Here is a 17,647-nt window from a genome sequence, read left to right on the forward strand (position 1 = left end):
AAGTTTAAAAAAAAAGAAATAAATAAATTGTATTTCATACTATTTTGCACTTGTAAAGGTGAAATATTGCAATGTACAGTATATCATATTGTTTAGTATCGGGATGTATTGTATCGTCAGATTCATGGCAATGCACACCCCGAGATATTAATCTGTAAACAATAATAAACAAATAGAATGAAGTGTCAGTACAGTATGACGGTGAAAGGAAAGTAACCTGCGTTGCCAGGTTGGGTTTACCACACTAGGAGCCACTGAATTCTGTTTGTCTGATCCAAGGGCCACATTATAAACATTTCAAATAATTATAATGTAACACAGGCATAACAAGGGCTTTTTAGTGCTTTATTGTATTTTTGGAGTCATTTAGTGTTTTTCTTTTGATTATTACTAATTTTATTTTTTATCTCGAGAGCTTGTAGAATAATTTTGGGCATTTTTGCTCCTGTTTTTTGTATTTTTCTGTCAATTTGTGCGTTTTTGGACACATAGTTTCTTTTCAATTTGAAATTAGTTTTTGATCATGTTATGGTGTTACGAGTAGAGGTGTTTTCAGTTGAAACAATAATCATTTAAAAAATTATTAAAAATATATTGTTTATTTTTTTATTATTTGATTTTTATACTGATTTTCACTATTTATTTTTCGGGAGGTGAAAGTATAGAATACAGTTGTTTGAGCTTGTGTGTGGTGTGTTTTAAGTAAAAAAATATAATTACAAAATGAAAAAAATCACTAAAATATTGAATTAACTATTTTATTAATTTTTATACTGTATTTTTTTTTACTAGATTTATTTTTCAGAAAGTGAAAGTATAGAATACAATTGTTTGAGATTGTGTGTGGTGTTTTAAGTTGAAACAATAATTGAATTATTTTAAAAATTAAAAAAATACATTTTTTTATTTTTATCTAACTTATTTGATGTTTATACTGTTTTTTGTTCAGGAAGCAAATGTATAGAATACAGTTGTAGTTTTAATCAGTAATTATTATTCTAAATAACTTACACTAGATATTTCAGGCGACCCCACATCGGGTCACGACACCAAGGTTGAAAAACTGAGTTAAACTCTAGGTGAGATCTCACATTCTAGTAAAACACACGACAAGACAATAAACTTATGTTTGTGAATCCGGCCTTGATATATTAAAGCGAATCTTTAACCAAAACAACATTTCCCACAATGCATTTTGATTATTTATCAGCATCCAGTCACTAGATGGCAGTGTTTTATCCCTAATGTTGATACGTCACACACACAGGTTTGTTATGAAACATGTTTTATTTTCCTAGAGCGCACACACACACACACTGTCTGAGGCTGTCCGTAGAGAAGCCTGAACACAAATAGAAACGTAGCGGGTCCTTTCCCTCCTCAGGAGCCTATCTGAGCCACGAGTCCTTCCAGCTCTGGACGAGCTTTGAAGCGTTGGTGAAACTCTGCCTCAGTGTGCTGGAAAACACACACACACGCTGATTAATATCATTAGTAACCTTTACATCATCTATTTACACTCATTATCAACTCATATTAGTGTTATGGAAAAAGCCAAAAATGATTCTTTGTTTATTTACCTATTAGCTACTGTATTTAAATATTTATCATATTTAATGTTCATATTAATCTCAATATTATTTTTAATTATTATATTTCAATATTTATCATCTATTTGTATACAAGTTAATTTATCCAATATATTTGTTTATTTATTTATGGATTTATTTATTTAATGTACTTATTTACCTCCATATTTAATTATTAAACATTTATTTATTGATTATAGTGTGTGCGTGTGTGTATGTGCGTATATGTGTGTGTGTGTATGTGCGTGTGTGTATGTGCGTATATGTGTGTGTGCGTATGTGTGTATGTGTACGTGCGTATGTTTGTATATGTGTGTGTGCATGTGTGTCTGTGTGTGTGCATATGTGTGTATGTGCGTATATGTGTGTGTGAGTGTATGTGCGTATATGTGTGTGCGTATGTGTGTATGTGTATGTGCGTATGTTTGTATATGTGTGTGTGCATATGTGTGTATGTGCGCGTGTGTGTGTGCGCGAATGTGTGCGTATATGTGTGTGTGTGTACGTATATGTATGTGTGAGTGTGTGCGTGTGTATGTGTGAGTGTGTGCGTATGTGTGTTTTTTACCTCCTTCACACACAGCTGAACTCCCTCTGGTTGATTCTTCAGGACGACGTCCATAAAAACTGGACACAAACACGCGTCCAGGCTGCTCAGCTGAGACACACACACACACAGAGTGAGTTTAAACACACACACACGCACACGCACACCGGTACCTGAAGGACTCTGTGGTGCGTCTTGAGAACAGCGTCCACCAGTGTTTTAGTTCCTTTTTGCTGCAGCAGCATCAGCTCAGTGCTCTGAGTGGGTAGAGCGTAGCTGCAACAACAACAATGCTCATGCTAATGCTGATGCTATTGCTCAGGAATGTAATCTGGTGTGATTTCAGCTCCTTCTACACATTATAAATGTGAAATATTCCCAGTGTCCCACCTGTCTGACATTGGGACGTGCAGCCTGTTGCACAGGTTATGGATGAACTGGGAGAAATGCTCCACCAGGACCACGTCGTAACCCGACACCGTCACGTTCAGCGTCCCGTACGATGTGGGCGTGGCCTCCACGATGGGCTTCATCTGCAGCTTGTCTTTCTTCTTCCTTTGCTGAAACACAACAAGGACGTGAATAGGAGTTAATATGAGTTATTAATAAGGATGTAACGATTCATCCATTAGATCGATGAATTGATTCATCTTCCTACGATCCAACTACTCGATCTGTGCTCGACAAGTTGGCCTTCAGGATGACATGAATTGATCTAAAATCGTTTTTAAATGTTATCAATAGATTGTATCGATACAAGGAAATAACTCATTGGTTTTAAAGGGGACGTAGTTCAGCAGATTAGTAAAACAATAAAAAAGGTGTTAGCCACTCAAAAATTCTATTTGGCAGCCATTTTCCAAGATGGCCGCCATTGCCATTCAATGTTATATAACCAAAAAATGCTCGGATTGAGCCAAACGAGGTGTCAGTGTAAAGGTCTGGTCCTCCCGAGTCTTCAGAAGTTTGGTGTTTTCCTGCACCAGTGGTAACCTCAGAGGAGTATGAGCAAAAGGGAGCGACTTTGATACTGCTTTCTCCCATTGACGGAGGTTACCCCTGGTGCAGGAAAACACCAAACTTCCCCGACCTCCTGCGGGCGTAATTCGGCCTAAAGCAAACCACATTTTCAGACTCGAGGGAATAAAACACTTACGAGATTGAGTGTTTCACCTCTAGCGGGCGTAATTCTCTGCCCGGGATCGATGCACATATTCAGACTCGGGAGGACCAGACCTTTCCGCTGACACCTCGTTTGACCAGATCCGAGCATTTTTTTATTTTTCCCAATTTTTGGAGGCGATTGAATGTTTTGCATCTAGCGGGGGCAGTTCTAACTCTACCAGGGGGGGATGCACATATTCCTGGAGTTGCAAAGACATCCCCCTCCTCCCGCCCCTGTCTCCCGCGGGGTGCGCTGAAACGAGTTCAGCTCAGGGTCAGCTTTGTGCTACCATGGCAACGAGTCAGCGTACCTATAGACTCATCCTTGTGACTGTGAGGAAGTGGAAGAGTCGGCGATTTATAGGTGCATCGCGCAGGTGGGACACGCACGCACACAGTCAGGTGACTCTTCTTCACCTTACTAAGCTTTAGTTTTACCGGTAGCTATCACTCCTTTGCTAGCGAGAAAAAACAATGGCGGACTTACGCAAAAGTTTTCATCGGGTTGGGAATGGAGTCCATGTGGGTGGAGTTACCAGTGGAAGGGAGGGCATTTTCTTTCCTGATTTAGCTTGTGATGTCACAAACTGAGAACATTTGAAACGGAGGACATGTCACTGTGTTATAAGACTCACACAGGCCACAAGCATGGTTTTATTTCACATTTAGTGAGCCGTGTGGACACTCGTTACCTCATATGATCAAAAAAACTGTAAAAGTCTATTTTTCCTATTACGTCACCGTAAAGCACACCAGACTTTATAAATTGTGTTTATTTTTGTTTTAATGACTTAAAACAAAAACAAAAACCAGACACGCTGCATTTTTCTGCTGTTTCTTTTTGTTTATTTTCAACTCGTTGCTAAAAATGAATCGTTACACTCCTAATTACAAGGAGTCTGTATGAGTTATTATTAGGAGTTAATACGATTAACTAATGGTTAATTAATTATTATAGTAATGTGTGTTTTTCTCTCATTCTGTGTGTTTGTTGTTGTGTTACTCGTTGTGAGGCATTTTGTGCATTTCTGTGCTCCTTTTATGTATTTTTCCTGTAAAATATATGTTTTTTGAGTCATATTGTGAATTTGTGTTGTCCTTTTGTGTTTTTTTGGAGTAATTTTTGTGTATTTCTGTTGTCGCTTTGCTTTTTATGAAGTACTGTGGGTTTGCGGAGTCATTTCTTTTACTTTTGGCGTACTTTTCTTGTCTTTTTCTGTAATTTTGTATATTTTTCCTGAGTCATTTTGTGTATTACTGTTGTAGTTTTGTTCATTTTTCTAGTATTTTCTGTTTTTCTCTCATCTTTTCCTGTAATGTTGTAATTCTTAGTTTTTTTTTTTTTTTTTTAAATATATTCTTGATCTTGTTTTGTGTACGTGCGTACTTACGGCCTGTTTGGGCAGCAGATGTTTCCATCGTCCGATGCCCTCGGTCGACGCTCCTCTGTACGTCCTCTGATTGGCCGCGGCTGCACCTGAACGCACCACAGTGAGCGTTTTCTCAGTGAACACAAACGTCTGATGGATTTAAAGCAGGAAACACTCACTATTCCACAAAGGCTGCTGCACCAGAAAGGAGCACCTGCAAACCACACAGGACCATAAAGATGTTCCACAGTGTGAGAAAATGATCAACTATTAAACATAACACATAAAATACTGCTTTTTTTCAGCTTTACTTACCGACCAAACGCCTGATTGAACAGGAACGCCTGCAGAGAAAGAGACAACACAGAATGAATAAATAAATACAGTGAAATAAATATAGAATAAATATCCTAAATGTAATTAATACAGGACAAAAATTAATAAATATGAAAACAGGGCATGATCATCAAAAAACAAATTGAAGATGGATAGAATAAATAAATAAATATTAAGATAGGAAACATAATGAAACAGTTGGATAAAAAAAATGGAATTTAAATACAAAAACAGGGTATTAAAAAAAAAAAAAACATGTTTGTTAAATAGATTGAAACTAAAGAAAACGTATACATGTATAATAACGAAATAAAAGATATGGATAGAAATGTAGTAATAAGGTGACAGAAAATTTAAAAAATTCATTAAAGAGATTAAAACTACATAAAGTAAATAAAAATAGGTATAAATAAAATGAATGAAAAAAATGATATAATAAATAAATACATATTAAGACAGGAAAAATATAATTAAACAGTTAGATAATAAAATTAAATAATATATGGATAAAAATTAAATAACACAACAGGATATACAGAAAAAAATCCTCAGATTAAAACAAAATGAAGTACATAAAAAGGTACAACACATAAATTAATTAAAAGATGAAAAATAAACAAATAAAACGGAATAAAATAACTGACTCTACAGCGTCCGCATCCAATCCAACGACAACAATTGATTATTGAACAGTGATTACGTTTTTTTTGTTTTGTTTTGTTTTTGTGTTTTTTAACAGTAACATAATTTTGCCCAAAATCAAAAGCCGATAAAGTCACTAAAATAATTCACATTGAATGCACCTCGTGGTGACCTCTAAAAAAACCAACATTAAAACCATAAACAAATGTAATATTTTACCTTCCTAAACACAGGATTCATCCCTCTGTGAGTCTGTGGGAGAAAAACCTACATGAAAAACACCACAGGGTGAGATTTTACAGCTAAACTACAAACGGACAGTAAACGCAGCACGGACCGGAAGCGGTGACGGACCGGATGTGCTTTTAGGCACATCGCACAAAAGTTCCGTTTTACGACGTTTAATGTCATTACATTACAAGATTAATAAAATACATCACCTAATATATAAATTTCACGTTAATAATTGTATTTTTGTTTTAAGAACTAAGAGAAATAAAAATAATTAATCTTTTTTTTCTTTTATTTCTTTTTACCTAGATTTAAAATGTTGTAATGAATAATCATATTACAAATTTCTATATTTAGTAAAATGGCTTAATTAAACCTTCATGTTAATAATTGGTGTTTTATTCCTGTATTTTGTTGATGTATTCTAGTTTAGTTTCTGTGGATTTTATAAGATTTTATTTGTCAATTTTTTTTCATACACATACTCGTATTTACCAAAAAATGTTTTTTTTTTTTGTTGTACATTTCATTTTAATTAATACAAAAAATTGCAACAAGAACCAAATAAGATATTGCATACATTTTTATTTTAATCAAATCAAGTAAAACAACAATAAATACGTTTTTAATTGAATACACAATAAAACACCACAAAAAGTAATAAATAAAAACATTTTAAAATATAAATAGTAAATATTCAACAATATTAAGTCCTCAAGAAATGAATAAGTCCAATATTTTAATTTTAAACTTTTAGGATGACTTAGAAATCGTAATTGAGAAAACGTTGAAATTAAAAAACAATAAATTGAAAAATACATGTATTTAAATCACGATACATGGAAGTAGTGCGAGTCTGTGTTTTAAGATGTGTATTAAACTATCCTAAATTATCCTCACGTAGTTAATAGAAAAACACTTTATTCTTTCAATATTGGGGTAAAAAAAAAAAAATCACATTTAAACATCTGAACGTTTGAGCTTCTATTGGTTAAATGCAGGGTTTGAAAATCACAAATACACCCACACCTGGGCTTCCCACAGTTTCGTTAACGCTAAAAAAAAAATGCAACAAGAGCAAACTTTGTAATTTTTCTAAACAAAATGTTTTTTCATTCGCAATCAAAAGCCGATATTAAACGCTTTTTACTCATTTTAACTCAAATATTAATGTTTTGAGCTTCCTTTATGGTTTGTACCCGCACACCGGGCGGTTCTGTACTCCATAAACAAGCGCTTCCCAGCAAACGGCATTCTGAGCTGGTCTCTGATTGGCTGGCGCGGTTCAAAATCTAGCCTCGCGTGCGCGTTGCATCTTGGAAACACATTGTTTGAAGTTTAGTGACGAACGGAGCGTCTTTTCCGCCTTTAGCGCCTTTTTTTACTCCTTTTTTACCCGAAAATACGGCTTTAAACCCGCATTTTGTGCCTGCAAAGGTAAGATTCATAGTCGCTTGATTAAATAATAAGGCGTAGTGTTGTTTTAGCAGCATTGCACGTGTTTAAATGCTCGCTTTGTGCTAACATTGACTGTTTACCTCGGGTATTTTAAAGCAATGGGTCGGTACCCAAAGACGTACCGCAGAGATTTGCAGACAAAATAAAATATTTTTTTTAATTTTAATTTTTTAAGTAACTCGCAAAGCGAATCGTTTTACAGTGTATTTGTTTTATCTTTAAACATTAAATTACGATTATTTATTAAACATGTACATGTTAAAATTATGGGTTATTATTTGTGTCTTACTAAAAATGAAAATACAATTAAACATTATAAAATGATTTGTTTTTGTATATATTTATACTTTATAAAACATGTGCCCCTTTTTGCCTTTTTTGCAACAATGTTTGTATTATTTTATGCATTTATTTATTTTAATTTGGTAAATTTTTTTTCTTTATTTTTTTTTTTTTTTTTAAAGCTTCCAGTCACAGTTTGTTTTTTAAACTTAATTTTCTAAGTAAAAAAACAAAAAAAAAAAAAATTGTGCAGTAGTTTATTAATAATAAACTACTGCACAATGTTTTTTTAAATTATTTACTTTCATATTTTATTTTTCTAATAGTTATAATATACTCCAAAGATTTCAATAAAACACACAAAAACAATAATTATGCATTAATGCTCTTTATTTTGTAAGGGCAGGACTACCGTGAGTGTTGCAGCTGTGGACTTTTATTGTGAAGGTGAACTGAAGGACTGGAGCCATGCCTTTTCCTGTGGGGAAGAAACCAGCAGCTCCAGCTGGGAGCAGGATCCCCAAACTGGGATCCATCACCGACGAGAACCAGGTGATCCTGAAGCACACACACACACACACACACAGGGGGGTCAAAGGTCACTACGTCATACATGTGACCTCACGTTTAAGGTCATAGATGGTAATGATACGTAGGAATTATTAAACCCAATTATTTAACAGGTTTTTGGAGAATGTTTTTGTTTTGATTTGGATGTTTTTGTGTTTATTTTCTTTGTTTTGTTTTTATTGTCATTTTGTGTTGTTTTTTTTTTTTTGTCCTCTGTCATTTCATCATTTTCTTTGCTTTAGTTTTGTGTATTTTTCTGTCATTTCATGTGTTTTTAGTCATATTTTTGATCTTTTGTGTTTTTATTTCGGCCGTGGTTATGGGTACGTTAAAAGTATCCGTAGACTGACACCCTATGCATGCGCAGCGCTCCTCATTGGCCAGTTTAGGTCATGTGATAGGTGCACCACGTGACTTAAAGTAATGTCATTTGTATTTTAGCTGATATTTACTTTTAGCTACCCCGCTAACCCTTTTGTTTGAACTCTAACTCTATCCCTAACCCTAAAATGTGTATTTTTGTTGGATGTGTATTTTTAAAGGTGGAAATTGCTGTTAAATATGTTAAAATGAAGGGGAAAAAAATTGTCAAATGTGGGATTCGAACCCACGTTAGCAGTGAGCGCGGCGCCTTAGCCCACTCGGCTGTCCTGGCACGGTGGTGACATGGGCACATTGCGCTTAAGTAGAAAAGCTCCAGAAATGTGTCTATAGTTCTTTTATTTTTCTGTCATTTTGTGTGATTCTTGAAGACATTAGTGTGTTTGTTTTGGAGCTAAGCGTGTGTGTGCGTGCAGTGGCTCATTTATTTTTGTTAGCGAGATGATTTTTACACATGTGTCGACCATTTCCAGTTAGTCACAGAAAGGTTTCCTGATCACCGTTAGCTGAATCGCTTATAACATGTGTGTGTGTGTGTTACAGGATGAAGGTCCTCAGGTGAAGAGGTCTTCCTCACCTCCTAAAGGAGCTCCAAAGAAGAGAACGGCCTTCATCGACATCACCAACGTACGTAGTGTGTGTGTGTGCGTGCACGCGTGTGTGAGACATATTCAGTCGTCAGTTTTACAGTGAAAAATGTGAGGATTTAATCCGTCACGTTGTCCTTTAAACTCCATCTAGTTAAAAACTACAACAGTATTAGATGGATTTCAGGAATGTGTGGATGTTTTCTAATGATGATGATGATAAACATGCATTAGTTTTGTGTTTCTAGTGTCCGTCTGTGAGCACAACTTGATGGTTTTGCTCTTAAAAAAAAGGAAAAAAAAGGCCCCTTTTTTAAATTATTTATTAAAAAAAAAAAGGAAGTTTTATTTTTTTTAAAGGAAAGGTTGCTGGCCAATCAGAGATGGTTACAGGACACACGCTTGTATGTGCTACAGCAAGTCTGAGTTACCTCTTAGTTGAGTGCGCTAACAACAATATGTTAACGAAATCAAGGAATCGAACAATGAAAACGGAATCCACCAGTGCCTGCTTAACTTTAACGTGTCTGTGAAGCTCCGTCTGTTTCTCATGTAGCGCTGCAGCGCTCTGTGAAAACATGACTCAGCTTTATTCAGCTTCACCTGCTCAGAGCGTTTAAACATCTCATCAGAGCTACAGAAGATCTTTGGATAAAGTTGTTCTGTTGTTGTGGACGAGACCATCTATACCAGGGATTGTAGAGTCTGAAACATCGTAGATTATTATAACTTCTGATACTTTGTCCATTTATTATTATTTAATCATTACAGTCTGGAATGATGTCATCAGCATCATTTAAATTAAGTTGATCAAAACTTAATCAGTAAACCATTGATCCCTAAGGGGTATTATGATGGTATTAATGCTGTTGTCTTACATCTTTATATGACATATGAATAATTAAAAATGAGCGGTCAGAATAATTCATATATTTACTCTTTAATTGTATCTTACTTCATTTTGATGTACATTTTTGTTTAATTATGGGTTTTTTATTTATTAATGTTTTTTTTCTTTCCTTACATTAGTTAAAAACAAATTTTCTTTAAAAAAAAACAGATTTTTTTTTTTCTTTTTTTTTTTTTTAATTAATCTGGAAAACATGGAATTTGGGGGAAAAAACGGAATTTAGAAAAAATAAAACGTACATTTAAATTTATAAAATATTTTTAAAAATTGTAATTCGAATAGCAATCTGTCAGAAAAATTGCTATTAGGTTTTTTGTCAAAATCAGCCCTAGAAAAATCTTATTTTTATTTATTTATTTTTTTATTTTTTTTAAAAAAAAGGGGGATGGTCTTGTTTTTATTTCATTGAAATGGAAATTTCCATTTTGATTTTTTTAAAATACGGAATTATCTTATTTTTTATTTATTTTTAATATAAAGGTCTTATTTTTTATTTGGTTTTAAAAGTAAAGTTCGATACTTATATCACAAATAAATATAAAAAAAACTATGAAGCAAAGAATTGGAAGACAGATTTTATTTAATTCTCTGATTATAAAAGTTTATGTATGAGATTAAAAAATATAAACTATAAAACTGACTTCAAGTGTTAAAACATTTTCTGTAGGAACGTGGCTCCCCCTGGTGGCCAATCATTAAATACATTAGAAATGACATTCTACCATCCATAGTTCAAAGTCAAATGATATATTAAGCTAATAACAAATTCAAATATATATATATATTGTCTTTTTTTTGCCTCGCAAAACCGCTACAATGTACTAATAATGTTCTAATGATTAATAACCTGCACATATATGACTGTAAAGGTTAGCATTAGCTGGTTGTTAAAGCTCAGCATGAGTCACTAAAACCTGAATTTTTAAATCCAGATTTAACTCGTGTATAAACATTTTCTTTTGGTTTCATCGACTTTACATATATTTTCTTATTTAGCATTTTCTGCTTGACTTTGGTTTTTTTGATCATTAACTTGTTGTTGTTGTTGTTGACAGGCTCATAAACTCCACATCAGCATTCCAGGAAGGAAGAAACAACCAGGGAAGAAGGTGGTGAAGAAGAGCAGCTCCTCCTCTTCCCCAGTTTCCACCAACAACCAAAACAACCTGACAAAGTTTGTCTTTAATTTACATTTTTATACCAGAGGGGTATTCCATAAAGCAGGTTATGTTCAAACTCTGAGTATGTTCAGGCTGAAATGAGGGAAACTCTGAGTATCTCATTCCTAAACGCGAGGTATGTTCTTCTCTGAGTATGTTACCATGGCAACATTGTCAGTGAACTAAACCTGGTCGCTGGTAGGTTTTATCAAAGAAACCCTGGGTTTCTACCTGGCTCCGCCCACCTGAACACCGTTTCTGAACACTTTAATGAACCTTAACACTTTTCTCTGAAACACATTAGTAACATCACACACCACAGACGTGTTCACATCATTACTAATGTTGTGTTGCTTTACTTTTTTTTTGTGATAACTGTAGTTTTCTTTATAACATTGTGGATACAGATCAATAAGTGAAAGTAAACTCATTGAGAGGTTGATCTGCAGTAATCTGTGATCTGTAGTAAAGTTCTAGACAATTTAAATAAATCCACATCACACATCTTTGAAGGTATGATGGCGCAGTGACTTGTGACGCTGCTCTTGGAAGCGAAGGATCACAGGTTCGCATCCCACTTCAGTGTTTTTTTATGACATATTTTTGGACGTTGAGATGACTCTGGCGACAATATTACATTAAAAATCATTATAATTGTGTCAATCACTGTCTTTATATCCAGTGTGACAGGAGGGCTCTCTATGCAGCCATCTTATGCTGATGCCACGCCTCCTCAGACACATTTTATTCATATTACCCGCTCGTCACGTCACTGAAGCAATAGTGATGAAGCGACCAAAAAGTGTGACTAATCACAGGTGATTTAAACCACTATAATCACTGAAGACTGAACGCACATTTAGAACAGGCCCATATTCCTCAAACACCAGCTTATTTCATCCATTAGGGTGAATAAATCACTCTCTTCCGGGTGGTTGCCATGGCAGCTCGAGTAATCTCTGATCCATTGATGATGGCTTTTTGTCGCACGTGTGCACGTCAGTAACCCAAGGTTTACATACTCAGGGTTATTGACCCACTTCATACCAGCTGTAATGGAATCAGATACACAGTTTCCCATCGTGGGGTATGTTGACCCAGAGTTTATGGATAGACTCAGTTTGTTAACCTTCCTTTATGGAATACACCTCAGAGATGGAAACTTTATCACTGCAGGGTCACAAACAGTTTATTTTTGGTGATGTTTTGTGGGTTTTTGTTGTTTAGTGTGTTTTTAGAGTTATTGTGTTTTTTTGTTGTCATTTTGTGCATTTTTCTGTAATATTTTATGCATTTTCCTAATTTTAAGTGTCGTTTTTCTGCATCCTGGTTGTCGTTTTGTGTTTTTAGAGTATATTTTTGCGTATTTCTGTTATTTGCATATTTTTGTGAATATTTTGTGTTCCCTTCTCCCTTCTTTTTTGTAGTTTTTCCGTGTCATTTTGTGTGTTTTTGCTTTCGTTTCATATATTTTTCTGTCATTTTTTGCGTGTCATTTTGTGTGTAATGTTCTTTGTTTTTGTTGTTTTGTGTGTTTTTGAAGTAATATTATTTATTTAAAGTCATTTTGTGTCTTTGTGGAGTCATTGTGTTTATTTTTGTTTAGTTTTGTAAGTAATTTGTTTTCATTTTGTTTATTTTTTGTGTGTTTTTGGAGTAATTTTGTACATCTTGGTGATTTTGGACTGTTTTTTTAATTATAGAATTGTATATTTTTGTTGTTATTTTGGATATTTTTTTGTGTTTTTGATTAGTTTTTTATATTTCTCTCATTTTGTCCATTTTTGTTGGCATTTTTGCTGTTCATTTTGTTGTTATAGATATTTTCATGTTAATTTCTAAAATTTTGCGGGGCTTTTTCTTGTCATTTCATGCTTTTTTAGTGTTTTGTGCATCTATGTTGTTGTTTTTTTGAGTATATTTTTGTGTATTTCTGTTGTTTTGGATGTTTTTATTGGTTATATTTATTTTCTCTCTGTGCAGGTCGTCGTCTGTGAGCTCAGAGGACACGACCACGTCCGAGGAGGAAAAGGAGGAGTCGTCTAAAGATGAGGGAGTTAAAGAGGCGGAGCCAGCAGAGTCTCCGCCCCCTGTACCAGCACACCTAAAGAAACAACTTGTAAGTCTATCACTTTTCCTCCACAGACTCAAACCACATCTGTAAACATCTGCAAATGTGTGCGTGATGTAGATTCCAGCTGAGTTTGACATCGACTGTGAGAACTCTGAGGACTGCTACATGTGTCCCGAGTACGCCAAGGACATCTTTGACTACCTCAGACACAGAGAGGTGAGTCAGACGCTCTTATTTTGGCGGGGTCAGGCGTTCATAACTGTTTTTCCTGCAGGAGAAGTTTATGTTGAGCGACTACATGCAGACGCAGCCCAGCCTGAACCCAGAGATGCGTTCCATCCTGGTGGACTGGTTGGTGGAGGTCCAGGAGAACTTTGAGCTCTACCATGAGACCCTCTACCTGGCCGTCACCATCACTGACCACTTCCTGTCCAAGTGTCCCATCCACAAGGAGACGCTGCAGCTGGTGGGCTCCACCGCCATGCTGCTCGCCTCCAAGTTTGAGGTGTGTTCAACGTACGCTTTATTTTGAAAGGCTCAGGAGAGACATGTGGTTTGTTTAAAATGAAAAGCAACAATTTCCACGTCTGAAATGTGATATTTTACTTTTATTTTGAAAGGCAAAAAAACCAAAAATCTTCCACGTGTCAAAAATGTCATATTTTACTTTTATTTTGAAAAGCAACTCTACCTTTATTTATTTATAGGGGTTTTTTTTTTTCTTACTCACACCTTTACTTTGAAATCACCCATAGGAGCGCAGCCCGCCCTGTGTCGACGACTTCCTCTACATCTGCGACGACGCCTACAAGAGGGAGGAGCTTATCGCCATGGAGGCCAACATCCTGCAGACGCTGTCGTTTGACATCAGCATCCCCATCCCGTACCGCTTCCTCAGACGCTACGCCAAGGTGAGAAGCTCCGCCCACTCCATCCTGTCAGAGTCCATGATGGTCGTTGGAGGAGCCTCACGCGTGTTTGCGTTTCCCTCCCCGTGTGTGTGCGTGTGCTTAGTGTGTGAGCGCCAACATGGACACGCTAACGCTAGCTCGCTACTACTGTGAGATGAGTCTGATGGAGATGGAGCTGGTGACACAGAGAGGATCACTGCTGGCTTCTTCCTGCCTCTTCATGGCTCTGCTCAGCAAACAGCTGGGAGGATGGGTGAGTGTTCCCTTGTGCGTGGATTTAAAAAAAAAAAACACAGAAATTAATTCAATGTTGCACTTTAGAGTCGCCAAAAACAGACAGAAAAAGTGTGAATATTGGAACAATTAGTTTAAACTGGGAATGACAAATGGTGAATGTGGTTAAATTGGCAAAAGAATAAGTATGAAATATGGTGAAAAGAGGTTAAAAGTGGCAATAGTGGGTCAACATGTGACATTAGGTGGAAAAGTGGTGGTAATGGTTTAAGTGCTGAACACGTCTAGAAACGGGAGAAAAAAACGTTGCAGAAAAGTCACTGAAATTTGATGGAAAAGTGTCTAAAATGGGAATAATGTAGCAAAAATATGGCAAGAAAAAGTGATGACAATCAGGGATGGGCGATATGGACTAAAAAAAAATTATCCCGATAATTTCTGGTATTTATCACAATCACGATAAATAAAAAAAAAAACTATCAATAAATAAAACAATTTCCAACTTAGTGTAAACAGGTTCTTTACAAAGAAATCTGAATACATCAACACTAGACACATTAAAAATGGCGACAATAGCTGCTGACTCAGAGTTCATAAGCTGATATTTTATGGATGCATGTGGATCACTATTAGTATTATTGTATGTAATTCATTTATTTCCTCACATAAAATGAAATTATTTTCTAAAAAAAAAAAAAACTCATCAGTGTTTTTACTGTTGCTCAATCTTGTTTATTTTGTATCTGATAATGAGTTACATGAAGTTATGGTTGATAAATAACTATGATTTCCTATAATTAAACCAGATCAAGCTGATGATGTAATCATTCACTATATTAAGGTGTAATAATAATAGTTACATTAGTCTAATGGAACCAGCTTTGTCTGTGAACACGTGAAATATAATTTAAAAAATATTGCATTTCACAAGTTTGGACGAATGAATAGTGACATTATTATTTATGGTAACATTTATTTCACACAACGTGTGACATGTTTAGCTTTTATTCTTCCATAAAAGTATTAAATCTGATCATAAACAAATCGATGGCTCTCTGTGGTTTTATGACAGTAAGACCTAAGATCACTGATATACAGTGTCAGACACTAGGGGGCAGAAACGCTCCACACGTAGACAGAATTACATTCAAAAAGTACTTTTTTAATCAAAAACATGAATTAAGAGACATATTGACCAGTGGTTAATACCCCCTAGTCTCTACCTTTTGAATCCATGTCCCCCCTTATCACTGACTAACACATTTGTCTCAGAATGCTGTGAAACAACAACATCTATAGATCATAATGATGGAATGAATGAGTGATAAATCACATGTAAAATAATCTCATTTTGTTAAAAAAAAAAAAAAAAAAGTGTCCTGATTAGATTTATTATTTATTATTTTTTTTATCATTTATGGTCATCTTTCATTTCATGTTCTAATCAAGATCAGGTTTATAATCATTTTGTGTAATTTGTTGTTTTTTTGTGTGTGTTCTTGGTATTATTCAAATGATTAGTGTGTTTTTTTTAATGCTGTTTTGTATGTTGCTCTGTTATTTTTTTCTGTAGTTTTCTCGTTTTTAGTGCGTTTTTGTTGTCATTTTGTGTTACTGGTCATTTTGTTAGTATAATTATCATTTTTAAACGAAAAAAACTCATTATAAAAGTTGTAATGCTTTCATTTGTAATTTTCTTCTCTCTCTCAATCTGTCAAGTACCCCCGTAGTGCTGCCGCGTACTCCTAGGGGTACGCATACCTCCATTTTGGAAACACTGGTATAGATAATTTACTTAACATTCACTGATAATGAAACAAATCAAGCACTTTGGAAAATTGAAAACCAATATTTTCTTTTCTTCCATAGTCTGCTGATGAGATAAATGCCCTTCAAAATAAAAGAAGAAAATCTTTAATTTTCCTGAAAGTCAAACAATCAATTCATTTTAAACTTGTCGTTCTGCATAAACTCGAAGCTAAACTCATTTGTTAACGCCGTTGATTTTTTGCTCTCGTCCGTCGTTTCAATTTAAATGTAAATTGTGTTTTTCCTGAAAAACGAGCCAATCATCATCGCCGCGGCAACGGCAGCAGCGTCGTCCTGGCTGTTGATTTCCCCTCCTCTGGGATTGTGAACTGATTCTCAACATGTGGTTCACGTCCCACAGTCTCCCGTCCTGCAGTTCCACTCTGGGTACAGGACGTCAGATCTGGCGCCCGTGGTCAGGAAGCTGTTTGTGGCGCTTTCTGCTCCTCCTGACGACAAACTAAAGGCCGTACGCAGCAAATACTCACACAAGTAAGAGCTTTGAGCTACTCCTCAGAAGCCACGCCCCTCTGTAGGCCTCGCCCCCTTGCTCACCCTTCCTCCTCCCCCTTGTCTTTCAGGGTGTTCTTCGAGGTGGCGAATCTGCCCCTGGTGAACGAGGACCAGCTGGAGGAGGCTCTGTCGCCTCCGTGAGGACGAGTCGTCGCGACAGCGTTTGTAAATAAAGTGTTAATATCTTTAATATTTATACGTCCTCTGATTTGATGTTTTTACAGTTTTATACGTATGTTTATTACACGTGTTTTATAAGAAGACGTTTGATCAGTGTGCAGAAAAGTTTGTAAAACTAGCGCACGCACACACACGTGTGTGTGTGTGAGATTATGCTGATCACATGTGATTGTGTAAAAGATAAACTCCTTTTATATAACCTAATAATAATAAATAAAGAGTGTTTCTCTTCTTTTAATCTGAGTGTGACTCATTCATTTCATCTGTGTAATGACAGTAAACATCCACTAGAGGTCAGTGATGTGACACAGCTGATATTCATTTTTTATTATCTGTCAACTATTCATTAGACTTTAGTTTGTGCACGTCAGAGATAATAAAGTCTTCATTTTCATCATCCTGTCACATAAACACCCACAGGTTGATAGAATATAAAATAAAAGCTTTTGCAATATTTACTTCTAGTTGCAGTCTTTAATTAAGTATTTCAACAATTCATGATATTTACGGAGCCCCAGACATGACATAGTGAAAAAATAATTTATTCCCATGAAATACAAATTTGTTAACCTGTAATATTAATCTGTTGCCACAAAATTTGTGGCCCTGTAATGCTAATTTGTCACCTTAAAATACTAATTTATTGCCACAAATTGATGTTTTGCAACAAAATGCTCATTCTTGGCCCTGTAGTACTAA

General features: G+C 35.3%; 2 protein-coding genes across 3 annotated transcripts; one reads left to right on the forward strand and one right to left on the reverse strand.

Annotated features, from left to right (window-relative positions):
- Nucleotides 1–1,268: 1,268 nt before the first annotated feature.
- Nucleotides 1,269–6,001, reverse strand: mrpl48 (mitochondrial ribosomal protein L48). Its single transcript, XM_028474776.1, has 8 exons — nucleotides 5,868–6,001; nucleotides 4,986–5,014; nucleotides 4,850–4,884; nucleotides 4,692–4,777; nucleotides 2,527–2,696; nucleotides 2,310–2,412; nucleotides 2,158–2,247; nucleotides 1,269–1,458 (listed from the first exon to the last, which is right to left on the reverse strand). The coding sequence occupies exons 1-8, from the start codon at nucleotides 5,886–5,888 to the stop codon at nucleotides 1,381–1,383; spliced, it is 612 nt and encodes a 203-aa protein (XP_028330577.1). The 5' UTR covers nucleotides 5,889–6,001; the 3' UTR covers nucleotides 1,269–1,380.
- A 1,201-nt stretch (nucleotides 6,002–7,202) lies between these two features.
- Nucleotides 7,203–17,027, forward strand: ccnb3 (cyclin B3). Of its 2 annotated transcripts, none has more exons than XM_028474768.1 (11): nucleotides 7,203–7,316; nucleotides 8,026–8,171; nucleotides 9,114–9,197; nucleotides 11,123–11,241; nucleotides 13,211–13,346; nucleotides 13,419–13,517; nucleotides 13,576–13,806; nucleotides 14,057–14,212; nucleotides 14,316–14,465; nucleotides 16,617–16,747; nucleotides 16,837–17,027. In XM_028474768.1, exons 2-11 carry the CDS (start codon nucleotides 8,088–8,090, stop codon nucleotides 16,907–16,909), a joined length of 1,263 nt encoding a protein of 420 aa, XP_028330569.1. In that variant the 5' UTR covers nucleotides 7,203–7,316; nucleotides 8,026–8,087; the 3' UTR covers nucleotides 16,910–17,027. The 2 variants fall into 2 exon arrangements, with proteins under 2 accessions (XP_028330569.1, XP_028330568.1); XM_028474767.1 differs by having other exon boundaries at nucleotides 7,218–7,316; nucleotides 8,021–8,171.
- Nucleotides 17,028–17,647: the final 620 nt, after the last annotated feature.

The sequence above is a fragment of the Gouania willdenowi genome, chromosome 18 (assembly GCF_900634775.1).
Source record: "Gouania willdenowi chromosome 18, fGouWil2.1, whole genome shotgun sequence".
Lineage (NCBI taxonomy): Eukaryota > Metazoa > Chordata > Actinopteri > Blenniiformes > Gobiesocidae > Gouania > Gouania willdenowi.

Bases quoted from the DNA above. Each gene is read 5' to 3' on its own strand.
- mrpl48 (XM_028474776.1), bottom strand. From the start codon at position 5,888: ATGAATCCTGTGTTTAGGAAG. The intron at 4,885-4,985 runs GTAAGTAAAGCT...TGTGGTTTGCAG, and splicing joins TTCAATCAGGCGTTTGGTCG to GTGCTCCTTTCTGGTGCAGC. The intron at 1,459-2,157 runs GTAAAAAACACA...TGTGTTTTCCAG, and splicing joins TTCAGCTGTGTGTGAAGGAG to CACACTGAGGCAGAGTTTCA.
- ccnb3 (XM_028474768.1), top strand. From the start codon at position 8,088: ATGCCTTTTCCTGTGGGGAAGAAACCAGCAGCTCCAGCTGGGAGCAGG. The intron at 9,198-11,122 runs GTACGTAGTGTG...TGTTGTTGACAG, and splicing joins CCTTCATCGACATCACCAAC to GCTCATAAACTCCACATCAG. The intron at 13,807-14,056 runs GTGTGTTCAACG...AATCACCCATAG, and splicing joins TGCTCGCCTCCAAGTTTGAG to GAGCGCAGCCCGCCCTGTGT.